The sequence below is a fragment of the Numida meleagris genome, chromosome 2 (assembly GCF_002078875.1).
Source record: "Numida meleagris isolate 19003 breed g44 Domestic line chromosome 2, NumMel1.0, whole genome shotgun sequence".
Classification (NCBI taxonomy): Eukaryota; Metazoa; Chordata; class Aves; order Galliformes; family Numididae; genus Numida; species Numida meleagris.
The window spans coordinates 4,053,458-4,079,018 of record NC_034410.1 but is presented as its reverse complement, the minus strand read 5'-3'; the positions used below and the strand labels follow the sequence as shown (position 1 = coordinate 4,079,018).

General features: G+C 47.9%; 1 protein-coding gene and 1 long non-coding RNA gene across 3 annotated transcripts in view; one reads left to right on the top strand and one right to left on the bottom strand.

Annotated features, from left to right (window-relative positions):
- OXSR1 (oxidative stress responsive 1) overlaps positions 1 to 19,167 on the bottom strand; it is an 89,325-nt gene extending 70,158 nt beyond the window's left edge. Inside the window, exon 1 of one of the 2 annotated variants that reach the window (XM_021388055.1) lies at positions 18,947 to 19,167. In XM_021388055.1, coding sequence (XP_021243730.1) covers positions 18,947 to 19,016 — 70 coding nt within the window. In that variant the 5' untranslated portion in view covers positions 19,017 to 19,167. Of the gene's footprint in view, positions 1 to 3,839; positions 3,970 to 18,946 lie in introns of those variants that run through there. The other variant, XM_021388056.1, reaches the window with a different exon arrangement.
- Positions 19,259 to 25,561, top strand: part of LOC110394264 — an 18,746-nt gene continuing 12,443 nt past the window's right edge. Inside the window, exons 1-2 of the long non-coding RNA XR_002435485.1 lie at positions 19,259 to 19,344; positions 22,073 to 22,277. This is a non-coding gene — a long non-coding RNA (uncharacterized LOC110394264). The remainder of the gene's footprint in view (positions 19,345 to 22,072; positions 22,278 to 25,561) is intronic.

The window sequence follows — 25,561 nt, the reverse complement described above, 5'->3', positions numbered from 1 at the left end:
TCCAAGAGCTCCACATCTTTCTTGTACTGAGGGCCCCAAGCCTGGACGCAGTACTGCAGATGGGGCCTCACAAGAGCCGAGTAGAGGGGGACCACCACCTCCCTCTCCCTGCTGGCCACTCCTCTTTTAATGCAGCCCAGAACACAGTTGGCCCTGCAGGCCACCAGCGCACACTGCTGGCTCATGTCCAGCTTCTCGTCCACCAGGACCCCCAAGTCCTTCTCTGCAGGGCTGCTCTCGAGGAGTTCTTCTCCCAGGCTGTATCAATACTTGGGATTGCCCCAGCCCAAGTGCAGCACCCTGCATTTGGCCTTGTTGAACCTCATTAGGTTCTCGTGGGCCCACTTCTCCAGCCTGTGCAGGTCCCTCTGGATGGCTTCCCTTCCCTCCAACGTATCGACTGCACCGCTCAGCTTGGTGTCATCTGCAAACTTGCTGAGGGTACACTTGATTCCATCATCTATGCCACAGATAAAGATGTTGAAGAGCACTGGTCCCAAGACTGAGCCTCGGGGAACATCACTCGTGACCGGCCTCCACCCTGAAACAGAACCATGAATCACAACCTTTGGCTGCCACCAGCCAACCAGTTCCTAATCCACCGAACACTCCATCCTTCAAATCCATACCTCTCCAATTTGGAGAGAAGGATGTGGTGGGGGAAATGCTGCCGCTGACACATTCAAAGCTCTAGTATTGTGCCTGCTTTCTTTGGATGCCTCGACACATCATAACAGACTGGAGATGAAAACACAAGCTGGATGCTGTACAATTACACCTCTGTATTGGACCGTGCACCTCAGAAGATTGTCCTGCAACATAAACCTTCTTGCTCTTCAGTCAGATTTGCACTGGAAACTTGGTCCTAGAGCTACCCACACAGTCACCACCAACACAGCAGCATCTGACTCAAAGAATTCCTGGATTTCAGACGCTCACAGCAGCAGCACTCCACAGTGTGGCTCACCAGCATTTCTGTGCTGCTCAAACCCAGCTGGTACCAGCCTGATCAGTGGAGATGCTACTTCGAATCCATATGTGGCACCACTGCAGGAGATCCAGGCACTGCTGTAGATGAAATGTTTCGTGAGAAGAGAGTTCAAGTCCAGGGCTTTACAGAAATGACTACACAAAGAGCAGCTCTGTGTTCTCATTTATTTATTTTTAAAGATGTTACTACCAGAAACAATGGATGCAGAATAATTAGAAACAGGACCGTGCTACAGCTCTGTTCCACTCCCTCATCCAGGCCTGCTAGAACTTCAGGGCGAACACTGCTTCTCACTAAGTGCCTGGACAATGCCCAGCCTCCGAGGACTCAATCTCCTATGGGCGTATGACATTATTTGAACAATAATGAAATCCAAAACTAAATCCTTCCGGGCACATGGCAGGGAACCATCTCAACTCGAGGCTCCTCCCCATCCATTCCCTGCTGCTCCCGCTTCTCTTGGTTCGATCACCACCTGCTCTCCCCGCTCCCCCCCTCTCCTGCTAATTCGTCATTTCTTTCAGCCCCGCTGTAGCACTTAATTATAGAGAAACAATGAAATCTCAAAAGCGTATCAAGCAAGGATTAAACCAAGCTGCAGCTCGATGTGCCACAAGCAAGCTGCTCTTTGGTAGCAGCAGCGGCGTGCCGTGCTCCTGGGACCGAACAAAGACAGGTTTCCATGCTTCTCCGAAGAGCACAGAAAACATAGCAACACAGCCACTTAAGGACTTACAGCCACACAATTTGTTTATTGAGTTCCAGGGTGGCAAGAAAAAGAAAGGAGAGAAGCTGCAGCAAGGATGCCGAGCACGAGCACAGAAGCAGAGAAGGATGCCAACAGAAAGAAAATGATTGGCAAGGAAGTTTTCGAAAGTTTAGGAGCAGGTGACAAATACACGGGGAAAAGTGGGAGAAGCAATCTTCCCGCTGCTGAAATTGAACCTGGATGACAAACAACACAAGGGCAACGTATACTGGGGTGGCAAGGCTCTGACAAATCAATGCTCCTAGCTGCCATCAGAGCCAACTGCTCAGCCCCAGCTTCATGTTTCCGTGCTCAGGTCACGCTGCCCTCCCCCAGGCACTCCGACCAAGGTCAGTGCCGAGGCTCTTCCCTCTGCCACCCCCAAGTTGGGCTTTCGAGAAAATCCGTTTCCTAGTTAATCTCTTCCAGCGGGACGGCTTAGAGAAACAATGAAAACCGGGCACAGCCAAATGCTTGCTGCTCTGTTCCTGAAAAGCAGGAGGTCATTTTGGTGATGGCTGCAGAAAAGGAGAGAAAGGAATGAGACCCTGGGTGGGTGTTAGGGCCTGTTTAATAACCCCCTACTTTCACCTCTGTAGGATCTCAGCTCCAGTTCCAGCCCTTCAGATAGCAGCTGCCAAATTCTTCCATAAGAGGGTCACGACCTGCTTTAGGAAACACTGCTTAAAGGAAAAGACAGACCCTTTCAAACCCTCGCTTCTTTTGTGTTTCTAATATCAAACGGTTCTTTCGGAACTCAATCCAATTTCGGAAACAGTAAGAACAACCAAAACCTCCCCAAGCACTCAGTCACTAAGGCTGATCTCCCTGGGTCCCTCCTCTGGATCCATGTTCCCCAGGGTGACCGCCCTCAGCATCCAGAGCTCCTGCCCCGACTTGCACGGGACCATGCAAGCCCAGCTCCACCTTTCAAGGCAGGCTGGATCTTATCTCTTCTGCAGTCACTTGCTGCCACTGAACTTATATGAAGCTTTTTCATTTGTTTAAAAAAAAAATAGTATCTCACACCGTAGAGATCTCTGTCAAAGTTGATGGAAACCAATGATTTCAAGCCTCTTTTGAGAAACAGGAACAGAATTGACTTGCACAAAGCTGTTTGCACGCGCTATGCTTCCAAAGGTAATTGAACGAAAAAGAAAATGTCATCTTTGCAGCCTCATAAGGACATTGCAGCTCTTCCAGGAAGACTGATATGAATTGCACTGATGCTTCCTCCCAGAGGAGTGAAATTGAAGCCAGAGATCCCTTTGGCAAAGACATCAGCTTAAGCAATGGGAACAGTCATGCCAGATGATCACAAGACAAACATCAAATCCTGGCCGTTGAACATTGTCCCCCACCATGTGCAACAGGGATTTAAATTAGCTGCACAGAGCTCTCACTAAACAGCGTTGTCCAATCCATCCCACTATTACAGACTGTATGCCATACCCTAGGAGATGGGAAAATTTCCCTTTAAGGTAAACTCAGCTGCTTACACAGCTGCCTCAACCAGCAGGAGATATCTTCCGTGGAGCATCAATATCCAATCTTAATGTGGTATCAATCCCTCCCCACAGAGAAAACATATTCTTCCAGGGTCACATGAATGATAGTTACTTTTGTCACCACAAAATCCCCTTTTCTCACATCCAGTCAGCCTCCCAAGACCTCAACCCACAAACAGCACACAACCTACTGGAAAACTATGGGAAGGGATCATTGAGTTGCTTGATTTGGAAGGGAGCTTTAAAGATCATCTAGTCCAACTCCCCTGCAACAAACAGGGACATCTACAACTCGAACAGGTTGCTCAGAGAGCCATCCAGCCTGACCTTGTCTTCAGGGACGGGGCATCCACCATCTCTCTGGGCAAGTAGCCCCTGGAGGTCTCCAGTCTACTGCTCTGCTGGAAAAAGAACTGAACTTCAAGTTAGATCAGGTTCCTCAGCAGCAAATTCAGCCTGGTTCAGAACGTCTCCAGCAACAGGTACCACACAGTCTCTGGCTGTTTCCACCTTTGACCACTGACACTAAAGCTTTCTGTCCCGCTACCTAATCAGACTCTCCAGCTTTACAACTTGCATCTTGTACACTCACCGGGCACCAGTGTTATCTCCTTTACAGCTTCCCACCAGATAGCAGAAACCAAGAACATTACTCCTTATCTTCACTTCTAAGGCTCTCCCAGCCTACCCACAAGTCTTGTTCCCAAGCCTCCTTCAGTACGAGATCAGGCTCAGCTGAACACCTCTGCATAACCCTGCCCTCCCCTTTTGCCATTCCCTGGCACGCATACAAGCTCTCTATTTTTAAGTGAGAGCTGGAATCCATTCTCCGCCAGCCAGAGCGCAGTGCCAGAAAGCTGCTCGTGACACGGGCACTGTTATAATTGTGCCCCCAGGTTTTCCTCTCACGAGCAATGCACGCAAAACACTTCGCTACAAGAGGGCTCTGGACCAACAGCTTTTAGGCTCCAGGTATCCAGGTTCAGATAAAAAAAAAAGTTAAGTTTCTCCACAAAGTACATCACCAAAAGCCCACTAGAGATTATCAAGCACAACAGCTTTGTCACGGGCTCCAGGACAGGAAATCCTCTATCTCTGCACGCCACAAAACTGGAAACTATACATGGAGTTGTCCCCTCTATACACACCCTCTTTCTTACATCTGCTCAGTCAAGCACACATTTTCAGGCCAGATAAAGGCACAGCCATTACCCACTACTTTCTTCCCACTCCAGGCTGAGGATCAAGACCCCCATTTAGGAACTGCCACTAATTGCTCCTGCTGCTAGCTTTCCTGCTCTGCGCATCAGAATCTGGGAACCTATTTTTATGAAGAAAGAGCAAAGGATGTGTTATTACCAGAAGTGCTTTCGCATGCATTCGACTCAACGCATTTAGTGCTACCTTATCACAAGGAAATCACCACTCCTTGTGTCTCCGCGTTCCCGGAATGCCTCCAGTATGATCAACATGAGCCCACGCTCCTCTTTCTGCTCACAAAAGCACATAAGCAATGCAACTAGCCACATATACTCTGAAAAGCACTTCTAGAAAAGAAGCTTGCATGAGAACTGCTGCAAGACCTCAAGAAAAAAAAAAAAAAACAGCACGAGGATTTATGCTTTTTAGGTTTTTAGAACAACAAAATATTGACCCTGGTTAAGTGGCTGCGCTGCCAGCCCCCAGGCAGCACGACACGAGCCGGGTACACGTGGCTGTACCCATGTTGCCTCGAGGCCTAAAAATACAGTGCTATCCATCAGGCTGAGCTGGCTCCCTGGCTGGGCAGAGAGCATTTCTCCTAGCACCAAGCCTCCCGAGTAGCCTGGCTCTTGGATGAGCCCTTTCCTCTCGCTGGTTTCTCAGCACAGCAAACCTGTTCGCGGCTTTTCATTTCTAACCAGAATCCTGAAGGAAACCTTCAACTTTTGCCCAAATCTGTACAGTATAGGGACAATATCAAAGCACAGTTCTACACACTGACCTTTTTTTTCCCCTTAGGGTTCTACCCTAAATAGCCCGAGCAGCCAACCTTTGGCTCTCAAGCTCAATCATTGAAACCTGGATCTATGCAAGTCAACAATGTACTTCACGCCTCCTTATGATTAGCTACAGAAGCAGTGTAAGAAAATGAGTTTACTTCAGCTCATACCTTTTTATGGGACTATGTATCTATAGTAAGACCATCCAGCCATAGAATGACGCATACACACTAAAGCCTCAAGGTCTGACATCAGTAGTCCTCACTCCAGATCGGATAGGACACCCAAAGCTGAGGGCATTTCAATGCTTTATAACAATAAGATTGAGGATTCACATCTGTCAGTGCAGGCCCAGGAAAAGCAGCCACAGTTTGGGATGTTTCAGCTCTTTCACAGCCTCACGCCAAGTAACTGTAGAAGCTCTGCTCTGTGGTTACTTGTTCCAAGGACAATAGAGCAATAAAACAAGAAGCGGGAAGACTGGGAATGATATCCCTTAAGCATTCTTCAAGAACACAGGGCAGATTCAGATCTCATTAAACACCAGATTGCAAACTCAGACTGATGATAAATTTCAGATGCAGACTGATTGTGCATTTTTGGGTCCATTTGCTGTGAAGGCAAAGCTCTGCCTGTGTTTTTTCCAGCCTATTTGAAGCTATTGGTGAGAAGAGAGTCCTCTCTCCAAGAAAGACACTCTTCTAAGAAGAAGACAGCAATAAAGCCTACTCCCAGATTTGCAGCCAGCTTGGTACAGGGTGGGAATACTCCTTACTCCCCAAGCAGGACTTCCCAAGAGTCCACTGGATGCCAAAGATCTTCCTGGCACAAACCCACGAGAAATAATGCTGCATAAATGATCCTTGAATGGGACCACAGTTCTTCAAGCCACTTCCCCATTAAGTGTCAAATCCTTAGTAGAAAATGGGTGATCTAATCCACGCTGACAATTATAAATAGCATTAATAAAACCGAAGGGAGTGTATAATGGGACACAGACATATTCTAGCCCTGCCACGGAGGGGATGACAAGCCGTGCTCACCCACATCGAGTAGGACATTTGCATGGGGAAGTGCCATCTGCTCAGCCAGAGCTGCAGGAAGAGTGTCGCAAGGTCACCAGAGCCACAAGTGAAGATAAAGTCCTGAACCAGCAGGAAGGTGGCCTAGGTGCCTCTAGAATGGCACAGAGCAAACCCAAAGAGCAAGCCAACTTTGAACGTCACTGTTACAAACACCAGGAAGGCAGAACCGAGCTGGTTTTGTCCCACACCCAGCTGGAAAAGCCCACGGGGATCTAAAGCAGCAGCAGAGCAGTCTCTGGCTACGATGACCAAAAAAAGCCTCAAAGCCCTTGGCACGAGCAGAGCCTCCCATCCGTACCCTGGGGAGGACAGGCTCACCTACCCCAAGCAACTCCCCACGCTGCACCAGCACAGCCACGCTCACACCCCATCCCACCACGTGCTCCTGGATTTTCTGAGGAAGTCATTTCCCATACAGAGAGGAAGCAGGGCTTCACATTTCTCTCTCCATCAGCTGAAGGGCTGCACAATCACAGCACTAAACGGCAATGCCCTATTTAAAATCCTGACGGAGGCACTAGGAGGCCAGGTTTAACTTGGTGCATCCTCTTTCAACTCCAGTCAGGCTGTATTTGGCCTATGTTAGAGGGAAAAGATATCAAACAGGGAAGAAGGAAAGAAATAGTTAATACACTGAAAGGGAGAAATAAATTATTTATTATAACAAAGAAGCATAAGTCTGTTTCTGGTTTGGTGGGTGGGTCTTTTTTTATTTTGATGAAGTTGTGAGGATGCCAATATTAACATGTACACTGGGAGGAAAACAGCAACCTTCACTGACTGCGTGCATCACAGCACAGTTACCCTCATCCTTCTCATGAAAAAGCTTTCAAATGAGGTCGAGGAGTTCTTGTTAAGAAAAGTGATTCTAAAAGTTTGCATTTCCACGTGGTCAAAAAGTCACGGCTCCCTCCTTCAGGGCGGCATAACTCACATCACTGAGCGCAGCACATTTGTACCTCTTCTGGTCTCACTTCGAGCACAGCCAACTGCTGCAAATATTTAGCTGGGTTCAAGTCAAAGGCGACTGCACGGACATGAAGGCACGGGTCGTGTGCTGGACAACACAAATTGAGAGCAGGTGATAACTGGGAGGCATTGTGTCTGGGTACAGAATGAAGTCTTAAGGACAAATAATTCTGTTTTGCACCAGCATGTCTCACAATTACAGTCTAGACACTTTAATGAAAAAACTGGCAAAAGGAACGGGACAAAGCGCAGTCATTACTTGTAAGAAATTGTTTCATTTAAGTTGCATCTCTCATTTAAGGCACATCTCTGTGTAACGACCTCTGGTCATTTTAGCCAGAGCTCAGGCAGTCTGCAATTCTGTGCAAGCTGCAAGGCCACTTATTGCAGACAGTACTCACACAAAGGATTTCTCTTTAAAACTCAATGACATGCTCTCCAAAAGAATCTTCCCTTCATCATCTCATGTTAGTACCTGCAGCTTCCAGATGACCACTAATACCCCAATCCCAGCCCAGCACGTTCAAAGAACTTCACAAAACGAGCGGCAGATTTCACAAGCTCAGCTCTAAGAAACACAACCAAAATATCTGAACTGCATGTGAACTTGCTGACAGTGAGCAATGCACCATCTCGGGAGCTCTTGCTGTTGACAGTACCACTGGAAAACAAGCACTGTGTTCAGAGCTTTCTGTCCATGTAAGACAAAGTCTTTCTGAAGACTCCCAATGCTCTGTGTACTCCAGAGGGCAATGGTAACCAGTAGAGATCAGGTTGTGTTACCAGCATTGTTTAAGCACACTTCTCCTCTGCTGGTCCACCAACACAGGAATACCCAGCACTGCAGCAACAGACATTGTCCAGCAATTTCATTCAGCTCTCAAGCTCAAAAGGAAGAATACAAACCTATAGCCAATTGCTTGTAGTAAGTCTGACAAGATACTCAGAACCATTAGCAACTGAGTGGCAGTAGACACAGCTTGGTACATGAGCACACTGAGCCCCACAGTATAAATAAATGAGTTTGAATTCTAAACCATAGCCAGAGCTCACCACTGTAACTGCACAACTGGACACCGAGGTTCCTGCAGAAAGGAAGAGGAGTCCTATGGAAATTTCTACCCCACAGCATGGTTCTCTGGACAGCCTTTCAGTATCTCAGGCCCTGAGCAAAGAACAACATCTGTGTTCCCACCTTTGGCTAACGCTCGGGTTGGGAATCCTTACCAGACTAAGGGTCCTTTCCCAACAGGTGTACAGTTCTGGGAAGACAGCTGGCCTGTCAGCGCCATGCAGCCCAGGACTGGGATGGAGGACGAGGTACGGGATGGCAATGACAGCAAGGTGTCTGATCAAACTCTCCCTGACTCGCTTTTCTATTTGACTGCATTGATGAGTTACCTGTACCGCCAACCTCCCGCAGCCCCAGCAACACCAAAATCACTCTGCGTGCGCACTCGCACTCATCCCCACCGTATCGTTAAGCAGATAGGATTTAACCTGAAGTCCACCTCCAGAAATGGACGGAAACACACCCGACACAGCGAGGGGCTGCCAGCAAACACCAGGAGCCCAGGGAACTTGGGGAGCTGCCCTCGGGGACCCCTTCCCCGTGGCAGCAACCACGCTGAGCTCTCAGGGCCAGTTAGTTACACAAGTCCTGCCACATTTACTTAAGATGCTATTAGCATGCCTAAATTAGATCTTCAGTTTGAAACAAATTATATTTATTTGATTTTGTGCCAACAACCCTGGCTAATTTAAAGGGCACTGCAGCTATGCGGTGTTAATTCTACACGATGGAAAGCAGGCTCAAACATCTCATTTCCAAACACAGCAATATTACTGCAGAAGGTTGATCCTTCCCTTTTAATCACTGTCAGTTGTCTTTATGCTATATGCAGCAATGTAAATATCATGCTGGCTGTCATCAGGTATTAGCAGGGCTCCCAGCACAGCACTGGCACAGTAGCCAAGCCAGCATTTTCCTTTCTTCCCTCCCAACCTTTATCTCTGAACTCTGTCTCAACTCTAATTGTCAACTGCGGAGGATATTTTATTTGGCCCGGATTCCACTAAACAGAACAATCTGCCTGCATACAGTGCAGATGTTTGATAGTACGGTGGCTATTTTAGGTAAATAAGCTTTTAAGTATCTGATACGTCCTCTCTTGAAGGCTATTATCCTTTCTTTTCAGGGAATCTGATCTAATAAGTCTTCTCTGCTTCTATTAACGCATTCGGCACACAAGATAAGCCCACTGGTTAGAAATTACATTATTTAACCAACAGTAATGAGAACCTCAGGATCTGGACAAATACATATGCTCAAGTTGCTAGTCCATCAGCCTCTCAGCTGTTCAAACAAAGATTTCCATTGATGACTTGCTCAACAGGAAAACAGTTCATGCTCAAGACGCTTTTTCCAGAGAAGTACAGTTTGCTGCAAGTCAATACCAAGGTATTTATAAGACAGCACTTGGCACCCTCTGTGATAGTCTTTAGTAAAGGGATGGAACGTAGGGCCTCGGTGCACTAACTCCCAAGGTCAGAGGAAGAAAGAGATTCGTAAAGAAGCGGCCTAGGAGGCGAAGTTCCCACAGGTGAGGAGAGAAAATACACCGTGTTTCCAAAGGACTCCATTTCCACTGGGAGATTTCAAGGAATCCCAAATCAGAAGATGTTTGTAGCCAAGGCACTTGAGGTTTGGAGACAACAAGCTGTGGCTCTCCCATGCTTTTACTGGCAGCATTCTGGCTGGTACAGTCTGACTGTAAAGTAAGCAGCATAAGGAAAACACCAAGCTATAGCTGCCTGCTATAAGAGACCAGGCATTGTTCCTTCCCACTGTTGTAGGGAATCCATTCAGCAGCTGTTTCTTACAGCAACGACAGGGTCACACGGAGATTTGAGTGTTTAATAGAACGTGTGCCCATAATTCCCCCATGCACCATTTCAAACACAAGCATTCATTAATTTGCTATAGGGATTATGCGATTTGGCATCTGCAATAGCAGGGAACTGGACTCCGTGACCCGAGGAGTCCTTTCTAGTTCTGGCTCAGCAAAACAAGTGACAGGAGCTTTCTATTTTTGTTTCGAAATTTGACATAATGAAATCCATCCCCGGGGATTTCACAGGAAAGGTGTTTACCCTGCGACAAGAAGCGTCGCCTTCAATTTATGAGTTTTCAGTCACCCAGATAACCTAGAATTGCGCTGCCTGCCTGGAGCTGGAGGGCACCCGAAATGAAGAAATGAAAGAGCCCCCGCTTACCTCAACAGGTCTCAGCTGTCAGAACAGCCAGCTCATTTTCTTAAGAAAAAGATTCTGCAAGTGCTCTCATTCCACGGCCACTAGCTTGATCTCTCACTTTCCAAATGCTGACCACCAATGCATCAACTTCGGAGAGCTGGAATTAAACCCAGATCTCAAGAAAACAGACTTACAATCCACAGAAGACCAAAATCAAGCTAGAAGCTAGCTGGGACCAAATCAAAATGACAGTGCACAGCCTGTCCAGCAGCAACTATGGAGCTTTCATTTAGTGCTTGAGAAAATTCAGTTTTACAAAAAGCATCTTGAGCTGCCACAAAGATGCAACAGTCTCACAACCCGACCACAAACGTTTCAGTAGATTCCACATTCACAACATCTTCCTAGTTGACAATGCTCTCCCCTTTAACAAACTGCAAAATTTGTCCATTAGCTTTGATGTGAGACAGAAGTTTGCTGCCCAACGTGCCAGCAGAGCACACACAGCCCTGTGCACTCACTCACATCCCACCAGAGGACTCAGTGAGGTACCCACGGTCAGAATTTCACCCCACAGTCTTAATCCCAGTTCTGCGGATGGATGGAAAGGAAACGAACGCAGCATCCTCCTCCCACACAGCTTTATTAATAGCAAGGTGCTAGCAGTAAAAAAAGAGGAGAGTTTGTGCTCAAATTACCACTCATGGCTACAAAGCAGTAAAAAAAAAAAACTCCGGCGAAACCCAAAGAGAATTTACTACAGTAAGAGATGATCACTGAAGTATTTCAACTTGCAGTTCTTTTTACAGCTGTTCATACCTTTTCTCTCCAGGATGAATTTGCATCGGCTCATTTCCTGCCTGAAGGAAATGTTCATCTGGGAGAACACTATAAAATCAGTTCAGCACAAACCAGTTTCAGAAGAGAAATAATTCCACCCCCCCCCCTCCCCCCTTCTCCCTCCTCCCCATCCAACCAACCCAGCAGCTCTCGAGACAAAATGGATGGGGGAGAAAATTAAGTTTGGCAAGAGACTAAAACCTCATTCACAAGAGCTCTCTCGCATTCCAGAAAAAAAAAAATGCATTTTAATTTGACCGAGTTATAACATATTCAGTGTGTTGCTTCACGAGCAAGCAGCGCGTGCAGCATAAAACTTTAATGGATGTATGGAGGGGAGCTTCAGCTAATTTGATGATCTGGTGAAAAAGTGAATCAGTGCTGTGGATTTACTCGGCATTTCATTCACAGATGGGATTTGTGAAGCTTTGCTGAAGGCGGCGATCCCTGCAGACTTCTGGGTACGCAGAACCGAAGAGGTCTAGGAAATCCTTGCAAAGCAAATTAAAGGAGACTCTGGTTTGGTAGAGGACGATAACGTAACCAATTTTTTTTGTTTTATTTTCTAGTTTGGAATTTCTCTCACTTGCAAAAATACTGAGTTAAGCAAAAAATCTGTGTGCGGTGACTCACATTAGGGAGCAATGCTCCTCAAGAACCACGGGGAATGGTGAAAAATGACTTGAAAAAAATACAGTTTTTTTTTTTTCCCTGCATTACACTTCTGTTCACCACAGATCGTTACTGCTTGCATTACGTGACAGGACCGCACTATCTGGTGAGAAACAAGGGATACAGATGCTGTGAGGCTCACAGGAGAAGCCCAAGCATCAGCAGTGTTTGCAGGCAAACACCGCGCTCAGCCTAACAGATCTTCCATCCAGTTAGCAGAATCCAGCGCTGAGTCTGGTCTCCTCATTTGCACTTGTGCATGAGAGGAACATGAAACACACTGATGCTACACCCTAATCCAGTCTGGTACCCTACGTGATATAGCAACAGTTACAATATTCGGTGTACTTCCTCTAGTACCTCTATCAGTATACACTTTGCACATCAGAAGCACCACGTAGAATCACAGAATCGTTGGGGTTGGAAGCGACCTCTGGAGATCCCCCAGTCCCTCAACCCCCTGCTACAGCAGTTTCCTACAGTAGATCACACAGGAAAACATCCAGGCAGGTTTTAAATTGCTCCAGAGAAGGAAACTCCACAACCTTCCTGGGCAGCCTGTTCCAGGGCTCTGTCACCCCCACAGCAAAGATTTTCTTCCTCACGTTCAGAAGGAACTTCCAATTTGTGCCCGTTACCCCTCATCCTGTCACTGGGCACCACCAAAAAGAGCCTGGCTCCATCCTCTTGATTCCCACCCTGTAGATACTTATAAGCATTGATAAGATCCCCTTCAGCCTTTTCTTCCCCACGTCAAACAGCCCCAGGTCTCTCACTCAGCCTTTCCTCTTCAAGGAGATGCTCCAGGCCTTCATCGTCTTTGTGGCCCAACATTGCACCCTCTCCAGCAGTTCCATCTGTCTTGAACTGAGTGAGGAGCCCAGAACTGCACGCACAGCTGCAGATGTGGCCCCACCAGGGCAGAAGAACCTCCCTCAACCTGCTGGTCTGGCCTTCCTGGCCACAGGGGCACACTGCTGTCTTGTGGCCAACCTGCTGTCCACCAGGACACCCAGGCCCTTCGCTGCAGAGCTCCTTTCAGCAGCTCAGCCCCCAGCCTGCACTGATGAACGCAGTTATTCCTCCCCAGCTGCAGGACTCTACGCTTGCCCTTGTTGAACCTCCTGGGGTTCCTCTCCACCCAGCTCTCAGCCTGTCCACGTCTCACTGAACAGCAACACGACCTTCCCATGTGTCAGCCACTCCTCCCAGCTTCGTAGCATCAGCAAACTTGCTGAGGGTACATTCCATCCCTTCATCCACGCCACTGGTGAAAATGTTGAAGATGCCTCACACACCAGAAGAGATGAGCTCCTGATAAAGAGCCCGGAGCACCCGTCAGCTTGGGATCCAACCCTGCCTGCAAGCCCACACTGCATGACTGCCAGAAAGAGACATGGAGCTGGAATCCTCCAAAATGTCAAGGCTGAGCTCCCTTAGGTGAAGCTACAGGAACTTGCTGCAGCTCTGAGAGCCGAGCTCTTTGGCTCAGCATTTCAGCTGTTTGATTCCAAAGGGAACGAGCACATGGTAAGAGGCTAAACTCATTTGGAAAGTCCCATGATCCCGATATTTCAGAACTTTGTAACGCCAAATTCCAGTCCTCCACAGCTATTCTTCTACACCCACAAATTTCTCAAGTCTGTCTCTTCCTATTAAGAATGTTTAGCAACTCCCAGTTTACAAGCACCCCATCAGCACGTCCACAGCTAAATGTACTACTACTACAGAGACTCACAATGGATATCATGCATCTTAAGGGAAGCCTTCCAAGGAAATTTGACCAAAATGCCGTTTTTAGTAATTTGCTAACACAATTACCAAGAAGAACCAGTGTAACTGCCCATCATTTTAAATAACTCCAACTTTAAATTAAAAGACTGCATCTCAGTGGGCAAGCTGCTAATGCTCAGAAATAAAATAGATACTGCCAAGCTTAAACAGGCCAGCATTTGAGGAGAGTTGATTCTCGCCAAGGTTTCAGCAGTTGCAGAAGGAATGAGCCTCTGGGGCACGCATTTGTCAGCCAGCATATGCACTGCTCAGGTGCACACAGGAGCCCAGCACGTCCAAGTTTCCCAGCACTAGCCAAGATATCCAAGTCAAACTGAAGCCATTTTAATGGCCTGCTTTTTTTGAGGGGGGAGAAATTTAAGTGTTAAGCATGAATTGGTCCAGGATTCTTGTAGCACTGGAAGCAACAGCCTCAGAGAAAGCAGCCATGGTAAAGTGTGAGCTACTTCCTTCTCTGCTTTTTTCTTAGCATCCCAGAATAGCTGAAAGCAGCAGGATCTGCCTCTGCCCTCCCCTTGGATCAGCAGGACTGGCTGCCTCAGTAATAACGCTGTGCTCTTCCCAGCCAGCCTCTTTCACCACAGCTTGTGCTTGTCTTTTGTGTCCTCAATCTGCTTCCCTGGGCATTTCATCCCCCTTCCTACTAGAGAGCAAACAACAGAAACACCAAACAAAAGACACACGCACAACTAAACGCCGTTTGTTTTCGCTTCCCAAGAGAATGACTCAATTTAGCCCTGTTCTGGAAGCGATGGCAAAGGTCTTAAAGAAAAGAGACACGTCAAGCATCCAAAGGAAAGGCAGCGTGGCTGCAGAGCAGCCTGACTGCGGGGTCACCCAGGAATGACCAAGATGAATTTGCCTACGCTCATGTACCTGAGAAACTGTGGTATCATTCATGCCAGTGCCCAAACAACAAGAAGGCCTTCTGACCAACTTGAAGTGGAAAAAGTTGACAAAGAGCACACGAAGCAAGCAGCCCAGTGAATTAAGCAGCCTGAATACTGGGAATATGCCCTAGGAACCGATTTGGCTGGTTTGGCTCAGAAGGAGGAGTGGGAACCAACAAGGAAATGCTAAAACAAAACATATGGCAAGAAGACCGAAGCCTAAACGCTCAATTTAGTTTTCAAGCAGTTCTATTTTATGGAGTGTAACGTTTTTTCTTGAATGGGTGTAAAACAGGCACACAGAACTGGCTGCAAGGAGTAAGTAGGGCTCATGAGTGGAAATCAACACCGCCTCAAAATAGAAAGATACGAAGTTACCGCTGGACAAGCAGCTCCCTTTGCACTCCAGGCTTCCCACACCAAGGCAGCAGCAGCACCTGGTGAGCTCTTCTTTCAGCAGCTGGGCACCTTCAGTCCAGGAGAACCAGCCAGGCACAAGATGGGTGAGCAGAGATACTTCGATCAAATTTGGGGAAGCAGAAATGTTAGTTCTCAGAAAGTTTCGACAGATCTGTAGAAGAGGACTGCTCCCACACATTCGCTCACACGCACGGTTGGGAAAATCCGGGCTTGAAGTCCAAATATCAAATTCCAAAAGATCGCCGTGCTCACAGACAAAACCCAACTCTAAAGCTACACAAACCACAGCCATTAAAAAAAAAAAAACCTAATCATTGAGTAAATCTCCATTTCAATTTTCCATTTCAGCTTGATTTCTGAGGGGAAAAGAAACTCCCACCACATCTGTTCGCCCGGCCTGTGCCATCCTCATCAGTGCGAAGGAATCTGACGGGGGGGAGAAAGGGCACAGGAGCAGAGCAAGGGAGAATTCCCACTGCTCATTTATCTTCTGTCTCTGACACAGGCTGCTCGCAGCAAAGGGGATGCTCCTAAATCAAACGGCCGCAGCCAGCACAGCTCCCCTCGGCCCAAAGAAGTAGCAAAACACGGATGACCCAGTTCCAATCAACTTCACTATCGCTACCGGCTTTGCCAACAGAGATGCAAGGGAACCTGAGCGTGCAGCATCTGAGCAGCACGAGCAGCAGGAGCTCTCCTTTTTTTTCAGGCTTCACGCAGAGGGCTGCCGTGATTGGTATGCAGTTCGCATTTGGAAGACCACCTTCACAGCCACCAAACTGGCGACGTTTTCCTTTTTTAAGATCAAAATCCAGGCATCTCTCGAGGCGGTGTTCACCTGCAAACACTGTCGCTCTGTGGGGACGCTGCACAGAAATGCTTTGCAACTTGTCCTCTCTCCCCTCATCTCCATTTTATCCTTTTCAGAAAGGAAAGCCGGGCTCTGATCCCGAGCAAGGTTCCTTCATCCAACGGAACGTTAAGTTATTTAAGCCTAAGGGAGGCTACTCAGCAGTTACTAACACTAACCAAGCGTAATAAATGCAGACATTAATCCATACCTTCGTATTGGCATGAGTCACCTCCGCTGCTGACTAACCCTTTTATTTTTTTATTAGCCAGAATCGGGAGGGCAATTTTACAGGAGAAGTTCTCTTTGCTGCTAGAAAACGTGCCCTCTCAATTCCTGCACTGAAGCAGCGCAGAGCCACGCACGGTAAACGAAAGCCACACGTTGCTGTTTTCAGGCAAAACCAGCACAAATTAAGGAATGAGACTACATGTGGATTTCCCTTTTTTCTGATGTGGACAAACAGCCGAGCTGGTAACCTACAGAATGGTGGGCTCTAAATTTAAAGAGAACATTTTTCATCGAGAAACAAGTTCAATCTTTTAAAAGCTCCGGTGCGAGATTCACCACTTTCCATACCGGGTTCTCTCTTTGTTCCCGGCTGAAAGACTTTTACAGCTCCACAGAAGTAAAGAGAACTCACCCTCCCCACCCCACCCCCCACCCCTCGAGGCTCACAGGGGACCCGAAGCGGACGGCAATGCAGTCCAGCTCAGTTAACACAGTGACATTTTGTCCCACAGATCACACACGTGCTAGGAAACTTGCGTCACATCTCCATCCCGGCCGCTGGCAGACACACCAATGTTTGAAGTGAGTAAGGGGGTGGGGATGGTAAAGTTAAAAAGAGAAACCATATGTTTGCAATATACACATTGCAGTGTACGCTCCATCCCACTTCGGAATGCCAACACAATCCTTCAATGAGCAGATGATATCCAGAAACTCAGCTCACAGAAGGACAGGGGAAAGGCACAGAAGCGAAATGCTTCCTTCCCAATTCCTCCCCGAGTTCAGCAAACGACTGCAAGGCTGTGACACAGCTACGTCCTCCTCCTAACGTTTTCAGTCCGTAGGATGTGAGTCTCCAGCAGCAGATTCTCCTAAGAGCAGTGTATTCACATCCCCCTTTGTTCCCATCTCTAGCTACAAGGAGGCACTGTCCTCCTGCTCTGAGCGTTGGGCACTCCAACCTGAATCCTCGCTCTGTGCCATCAGCTCACCCCTTTGCAGGCACCCATCCCGCTCCCTTCCCCACGGGGAGTTCTCCTCTTCCTCCCCACGCCTTCATCTCTCGCTCCTTCAAGCGGATGAGCATCATCCTCCCCAGGGTGCATTTTCCAAAGGAGGTTTAAGGGGCTGAGCTCCCAGATTACGCCTTCCTTTATAGGGAGCTTGTCTCCTTTCTAAAGCGCTGCTGTTCTCATTGCACGAAGGGAGAGGACAAAGCCTGATCCCACAGAGCAACAGGGATTTCCAGAAGGATTTCCCCCCCTCCATAGCTTTAGTTCCTTCCTACTTTTAAACAATGCCAAGAATTTAATCTCTCAAAACAGCATTTTCCCAAACTCTCCCACCCTTGTTAACAGAAAATAAGTCTCCCTGTTAAGCAAGGATGGAAGACCTGGGCACGACAACGCTGCATCATTTATAAACTTCAAGTAAAACCACTCCACAAAGATTACACTAAAAATTAACCACCTTCCTAAAAGCCTTTGGCCAGGAGCCTGTCCTGCCAGCTCCTGCTTTATTTCCTGCCTCGGGAGAGCGACACGAGAGGCACTGACCTTACAGTCACCTGCGGCACCACCTCACACATGTCACATATTCACCCTAAAGCCATGCATCCCTCAAACGCACACCCCAACATAATGGATGAGACAGCCAATGCACCGGTCCAGCAGGAGGCCTTGTGTAACCACGCAGTCTGAAGTTGAAGAGAGTGAGAAAATAAAATCATTTAATGGACACCAAGGTCTGGGGCCTCAAGCCGAGAGGACAATGAATGAAAATTCACAATGGCAGCAAAACGTCAGGATAAAAGGCTCAACGGCGGCACTGAGAAAATCCCCCAGACAGACCAAAAATCCCTCAGCCCCCAAACAGACCGGAGTAACACGGAGCTGTGAGTGCCACACGGGGAGGAACCATCCCCCAAAATGAATGAGGCAGCTTCAGAGTGAGAGATCCCAGGCTGGTTGTGGAGCTCATTGTGAGGACTTTACACCCACCACAACCCCTCTGGGGAGGCGATGGAGAAGTAAAAGAGTCCCCCCGTAGCTCCACAGCCCCTGTTCCACTCTGCCACTGCTCACCAGGGCATGGGGACAGCCAAACAGACACACGCACACCCTGGGCAGAAGGGAGGCAAAGTTGGCCCCTATTAAGGAGATGAACCTCAGCCCCTACCCCACATTTCTGCTGGGGGGAGCCCCACACACCCTATGCTTTTCTATGGAGGAGTGCAGACCCCCACACCCCCCCGACAGAGACAGAGGCAGCATGGAGACCTCCCCAGCACACACACACACACACAGCTACACAGCTTGGGATGAGGGCAGAGCCCCGCACCACACACACGTCCCGACATCCAGCATAAGGGCAGCCCTCAGAAGAGGGGCCCCCCAGAAACACCACCACACGCACCCAGCAGAACGAGGGGGGGGGGGGGGGGGGGGGCAGCTCCTCTCACACCCACCTCACACCGCTCCTGAGGGGCAGTTTCTCTCACACCGCTCCCGAGGAGAGGGGGAAGCGGGGTCACACGCTTTCTGAGGAAAGGAAGGTGACAGACCCCCAACTCCCACACCCGAGAGCAACGGAGAACCCCAGAGCCCCTCAGCGGGACGCTCCCACCTCTCCCCGAGGTAGGCGGCCCCCTCAACACCTCCCACAGCCCTCACGCACAGCCGGGGCCCATTTCCAGGCCCCGTCCCGCTCACCGATGACCTCCTGCAGCTCGTAGTCATCCTTGTTGATGGACCAGGGCAGCGCGCTGGGCTCCTCGGCCATGGCCGCGCCGTGCCCGCGGCCCGCCCGCCCTCAGGGGGGGAGGCCCCGCACGAGCAGAGAAGCGCTGCGCTGCCCCGCGCGGCCCGGCCGCTCCGAACCCGACCCTGAGCCGAGCGCTGCCGGTAGCGGCTGCTTCAACCCCACCACCTCCTCCGCCGCCGCCGCCTGCCGCTACCGCCGGCCAAACTTTGCCTGCTCCCTCCACCTGCCCATGCCCAGAGCGCGATGACGTCACCAGAGCCCGCCGCCACGCGCGCCCGCCCTCCACGCCTGTAGGGCGCCGCCCGGCGCCATCTTGAGCGCGGCATCTTCTCCGCCTTCCCCTCGGGTTAGTGAGAGCGTAGGGCGCGTTGCCATCGCTCTCTCACGCCGTCGCTACTCAGGGATGGAGAGTTGCAGCGGGGTGCCGAGAGCGGGATGTGGAGAAAGGATCGGTAAAGAGGAGAAAGGGAAGGGCGGGGATGCCACACACAAGATGGCGGCGCCAGCGCCTTCCCCTCCTTCTAGAGCTAAGAGGGCGGGGTTGGTTGCTTAAAACCCACTTCGGGCAGCGATTGGCTAGCGGCTGCCGAACCGGCCGCTCCTATTGGCGGAGGGGCTGTCAGTCACCTCATGTCCTGCTCCAGGGTCCCTGCGCCCGAGGGGCCTGCGGGTGGCGGGAAGGGCGGCCGGGAATTGCCGTGAGGGGTTCTCCTCAGGGTGGGGTCTGGGGGTGGGCCCTCCAGGGCACAGTCCCTGTGTGCCAGAAGTCCCCCTGGTAGACGGGGGACATTGCTTCTTTGTGTTTGGAGGATCTCACATCAATGCCAGTTTTTGATAACCTGTTACGTGCTGCATTTCAGAGGCACATAGAATCATAGAACGGCTTAGGTTGGAAGAGATCGTCCAGGCCCAGCCTCATGCTGTGGGCAGGGACACCCCCCACCAGAACAGGCTGCCCAGGACCCCATCCAGCCCAGCCTTGCACACCTCCAGGGACGGGGCATCCAAAACTTCTGTGGGAAGCAGTGCTGGGGCCTCAGTGAAAAAATTTCTTCCTGACATCATACCTAAGTCTCCCCTCTTTTAATTTAAAGCCATTCTCCCTTGTCCTGTCACTATCAAACCATGTAAAAAGTCGGTCCCTTCTCTGTTTGTAACCTCCCTTTAAGTACTGGAAGGGCACAATGAGGTCTCCCCAGAGCCTTCTCCAGGCTGACCACCCCCAGCTCCTTCAGCCTTCCTTCACAGCATGGGCACTCTGGCCCTCTGAGCATCCCTTCCTTCTGTTGTGTCAATGGTATCACTCAGCTTGGTGTCATGAGCAGTTCACTTGATCCCAGCATCTCCCTGTTAGTTAGCTCATGTGTATACTGAAGGACAGCAACAGCACGGCCTTGCCTGGATTTGATCTACATTCCTTGTTTAAAAATAGGGCCTGGGGTTAGGATGGGTATGAAGGGTTCACAGAGTCTGGTTTTCCACTCTCTGCACCTGAAGATGAGCAATTATAGGGTTTCTCAGCTGTCTGATACTTCCGTATGCTCCATGGAATGTCAGCATTCAGCAATATGTTCGACACCCTTATCCGGGAGTTGATGGCACACAAGTCCATAACTGGAGCAATGTAGATCTGGACACATTCAGTTAAGAAAAATAAATAAATACATAAAAGGAAGAGGAACGTTTGGCCAACTGGTACCATGAACCCGCATAGGCTGCTGTCTACAGCTGACTTAAAATACATAAAACAATGGATTTCTTGCTATCACCAGCCATAGTGGAAGTCGTCAGGTGAATCTGGCAAGATGTAGGACTTCAGTGTCAGGCTCCATTGTTCTTTCCTGTTCTTCTTATAGCTTGGTAACAGACACTGCTGCGAGACAAGGAACATCAGTTATACATATTTTTAGCTGATTGGGACACATTCCTGAGATGCCTCTGATGAACCAGGCTTTGTGGAAGGCCACAGCATTCTGCCAAATGCGTGGCATGCCTTCAGTACTTTCATTTGCGCTACCTCACATGGGACACTGTCTCTTTCCTTCTGGTCTTTTTTTGTCTTACAGATGCAAGAGGCCCGCAGTCCCATCTTGATGCAGTTGTGCAGACACTGAACAAAGATGGTCTCTGTCCATAAGGCAGAGCTTTCAGCTTAAAAGCTGTTCACTTTTCCTGCTTGACTGCATTAAATGTTCCCCAGCCAAACAATACTTTGTATTTGCTAAATATGCTTTAATTACTGCTCAGAACGGTCTCTGTGATCTCTTAACTATGTTATAAAAGCAGTTTTTGAAGCAATTAAAAGTCAGTTTTACCCTGGAGCATGCACTCATGTGGCCAGTGTCGTATTTCTGATAGCAACAGCATGTTAAAAAGGAATCTCAGCCAGGCATCAACCACAAAAAAACGACAGAGGCCCTGATCCTGAAAGTATTTAAGCACATGCTGTAAGCCTTTATAACCATAATCATACATATGCCTAATTTTACTGCAGCGTTTATGCAGAGTCAGAATCAGATCTTGAAATCTCTTATTTTATGCAGAAAATTCTCCCCCGAAGGTGTTGCTAAAACTCCTGTTGTATTAGATCAATAGCACAGGATTAGGCCCACAATGAACCCTATCCTTTCCGAATTAACACAAGCATTGATCAAAACTAAAATCTCAAATGTGCACTGACAAGACCACCAGTGGCCTCAGGAACGTATACTAATGCTGTGTTTTAACTTCTCAGCTCTGCACTTCCACATTTTTAAACCAAAGCCTCTCATTCACGAAGAGTCTAGATATTGTGTTTGTTTTTAAATGAGCGTTTAATGAAATCTTCGATGAGCATTTGGGATTGTTCAAAAGTCAAGGCGTTGCTGTTGCATTCATTCATTCATTCATTCATTCATGCAGCCAGGTTGTTGCAATGTCAGTCTGATGAAAGATGAAAAAAAGGGAGCTGTCTTGTGAAGATCTTAATCCTTTGCCCGCTTTACACCTTCGAGCAGCACCTTCTCCTGTTTCAGCATTAGCATTCTGCTCATCCTGCTTTTACTGATTTGCTGTATTTTGTCTGTCTCATGTAGGTTGTAAGCTCTTCAGGGCCGAGGAAACATCTCTATTTATAAAACAGCCTGTGAAGTGGTACTGCTGAATCAACCAGTTTGCTAAAATAACAAGAAATTTTAGCAGAAATCTGACGTGGAAAAGCAGTTTCCTGTGTATCCACCTCCGCTCTGTACCGAGCTTTAGGGGAGACTGAGAAGTGAAAGAATTCCAGGCTTCTTTCAGGTAAGAAGGCTGCAGTCCAAGGGAAGGTCTCAGACCTGGCTTTCCTGTAGTTTTTATTTTCAGTAAAGCACTACAATGATTAGACCGGGCAGTCCCCACCTCCCATGGATTCCACAGCTGAGGAAAGGTTTTCTTCTGACACGCGCATCGTGCTGATGTCCCCAGGGCTCCTGTTCCTGTTGCCTGGCTTAGTGCCTTTGGAGGTGGCCAGAACAGGCAGGCACACACACACATTCACACAAAAAGCTCTCGTTCTCATACGGCACATGGTTTCCTGCCTTTGTGGGCCAATTACTTATTGTTTCTTTGCAACTTACTGGCACTACCCAGCCTTTTGCCTTTTTTTTCCTGTTCAGATAATATTGGCTATTGTAAAACTGATGCTTAATGCATAGGATGGTGATTCTAACATTCAGTGCACAGAAGTTACTCCTGTACAATGCTTAGCAATTGGTAATACGTTTTATCATCATCCTAAATGTGACCGTAAACAAACTTCAGTTGCACCTGGATTACAGAAAACTAGTCTAAATTGCAGTTTGCTCATCAAGGCGTAGCGTATTTCATCTTACTATTCACGTAGACTCTTGGATTTGTCTCTTGGTACAGATGAACTTGGAACTGCTCTTTCAGAACAGTCACGCAGAGGCATTTAGAGTTACAGATCTGTCATGTTTGGGGCGGCGGCATTCACTGCCACATTTCTACGTCAAGGTTTTTTTAAGGCACCATAAATGGCTGTTTGTGAGTGAGTGTGCATTAGCCACCATGATTCCTACAAACAAAAGCAGTTAATGTGCTTATTGAACGGCTTGGTACGGGCATGGCTTACTAAAGCAAGAGGGAACTCAACAATGCCTGTTTTATTACGTTCAGAATAGTGCAAGTGTGTGTTGGCAAACAGAATGCCTGGCCGTGGTGCGCTACAAAATTTGCCTGCTATTCTTTCTTCATGGAAATACTTTCAGGTCTATTGAAGGGATCTTACTCTATCAATGGCAGCTTTTTATTTAATAAAAAACATGGCAGTTTTCCTTCGAGCTAACAAACACGGGCATACACTTATCTCCAAAGTAGTTTCCGTGGCATTTTTGCCAAGGACCACGCAGTGGGGTAAGGAATAGTGGTTTAATAATTTTCTGTCGGAGCAAGTTTTTTATAGTAGTTGTTTTCAAAACATGAGCCAAATGCCAGTCTGAACTACACCAGCAGGTTTCCATAAATGATCCTGTGTTAGAGCAGGTATCTCCGCCCCGTCATTCGCTGCCGTGTGCTAAGTCATTGCAAACTCACCTTTGAGGTCACTTTGAAGTCAAGTGGCTGAAGGCCTGGTTTTGGCTGGTAAATTCTGGTTCTCCACACTGTGTGCACTGGAACCAAATTCTGCTCTGCAAACATACTTCTTATCCCATCCCAACTGCCTCTCAGCAGAAACTGCACTGTTCTCTCGCTTCCTCCACTCAAAAATATCCCCCAGATTTTTAATGTTAGGAAACAAGGAAAGAGCTTAGGATCAAGGCAGGTTTTTGCTTCTTTCTCTATTTTTTCCCCTACATTTATGCATTTTATTTTTAGTATACAAGTCAAAAGTCTATTAACCCTCTTACTAACAGATTATAGCTTTGCTGCCTCCTTTAAATCTAATATAAAACTGATTCCAGGCTAAAATAATTACAACAAGATCTTGATTGCCACATACAACAATTTAATAATCAGCCCTTGCTCTGTTCTGGCTTACAATAGTGCTTTGTCTTTAAAGAAGCTGATGAAAGATAGCACTTGCCCATTACCTCCTTAAACCCTAGGAATCCAGCTGTCTCGTTGGAACAGCTTGTAGGGACAGGATGATTTTCCCACTGGCCTTTTCTGGCGACGGTAAATCTCCACCATAAAACATTTTCTAAGCAGTTGGGCAGGACAGAGAGATTGAGAATGTGTTTGAGGGCTTTCCTCCTCTTTGCTGAAGGCGCAAAATAAGCCTGATGCAAGCAGCCAGACCCTGATGTACAAGCGGGTCCACCTGGGCTGACTCCTCTTTTGAGATTTATGAAGAGAGGCTGAAGACTGATGGTTCCATCACATAAACCTTTGCGGGTGTGCCTATATTTATGACCACTTCAGACATTTTATTATTCAACAAAAGTCTTCTAGAAAAATACTCAGTAATGCCAGCTCCCTTGCTTGCCACTTTCTGTTGCAGCAAAGAAGCCCTGAACGTCCCTATGTACCTATGTACTTACATCTCCTCCTGAGGGCTGGTCGTGGCAGGGCTGAACAAAGCAAGCAGCCCCTGGGAGGAGACGTGGCTGCTTTCAGGTTAACACCTCTGTCGTACTGTATAGATATTCTGGCAGCTGGGAGCGCTCAGACTCAGTCTGTCCCATTTATAGCTGGCAAACTTTGAAGAAGTAAAATAGACCATCTTTTGTGACATTACAGTGAAGCTAGGTGAATTAACTTAAAAGGAAGTGAGAAGAGAAACCCTAGAAATAGAAAGACAGAGTGGAATAAGATTTCATTTATTTTTTGCCATCGGGGAATAAGACGTGTGAGGGAATATTGTTCTTATCCTTACAAATGGGCAGTGTCTTCCTGAATCCAGCTACGCCGAGGCCAAGCAAGGTTACTGGTTCACATGAACAGATTCTAATGACATGACTTTACGATAATAGTTTAATAGTTCAGTGTAACAGTGACTCAGAGCTTATTACTATGGCGATGGGTATGTAAAGAGATCTCATTTGAAAAAAAAAAAAAAATCTGTTCGAATAGTTCACATCCTTTCCTCCCTACTCATGAATTCCAGTGACATTGACTGCAGGCTGCCAAAAATAGGATCACTTTTTGCGTATCTAAAGTCAAGGAAAACCTAAATCAAAGAACCAGTAGGAGGAGACCACTGTCCCTACATAGAGAGCCTTCAGGAAATAATTACAATGAAAGCTCTCTGAGAGTGTAGGAATGTTTTAAAAAGATAGGAACAATCTAAGAAGTTATTTTGCAGGAAGAAAAATTAATGAATCACACAAGCTCCCCGTTTTGTTATTTTGCACCATGGGGACAGGAAGATTCATCTTTCTGGCAGACAGAGGACCAAGCTGAATTTTTGTCTTAGAGAAACTGTTCCACTTCTGTAGCAGGAGAAGTCTTATGGAACAGCCCAGGAGAAGCTGTGTGGGCTGACAAGGAGCCAGAGAGGAGCCACAAGAAGCTCTGAAGTCAGATCTAAAATCCAAGGCCATTCTGCAGTTGCACACTCTTACTGAGGTTTGTTTGGATCTCCA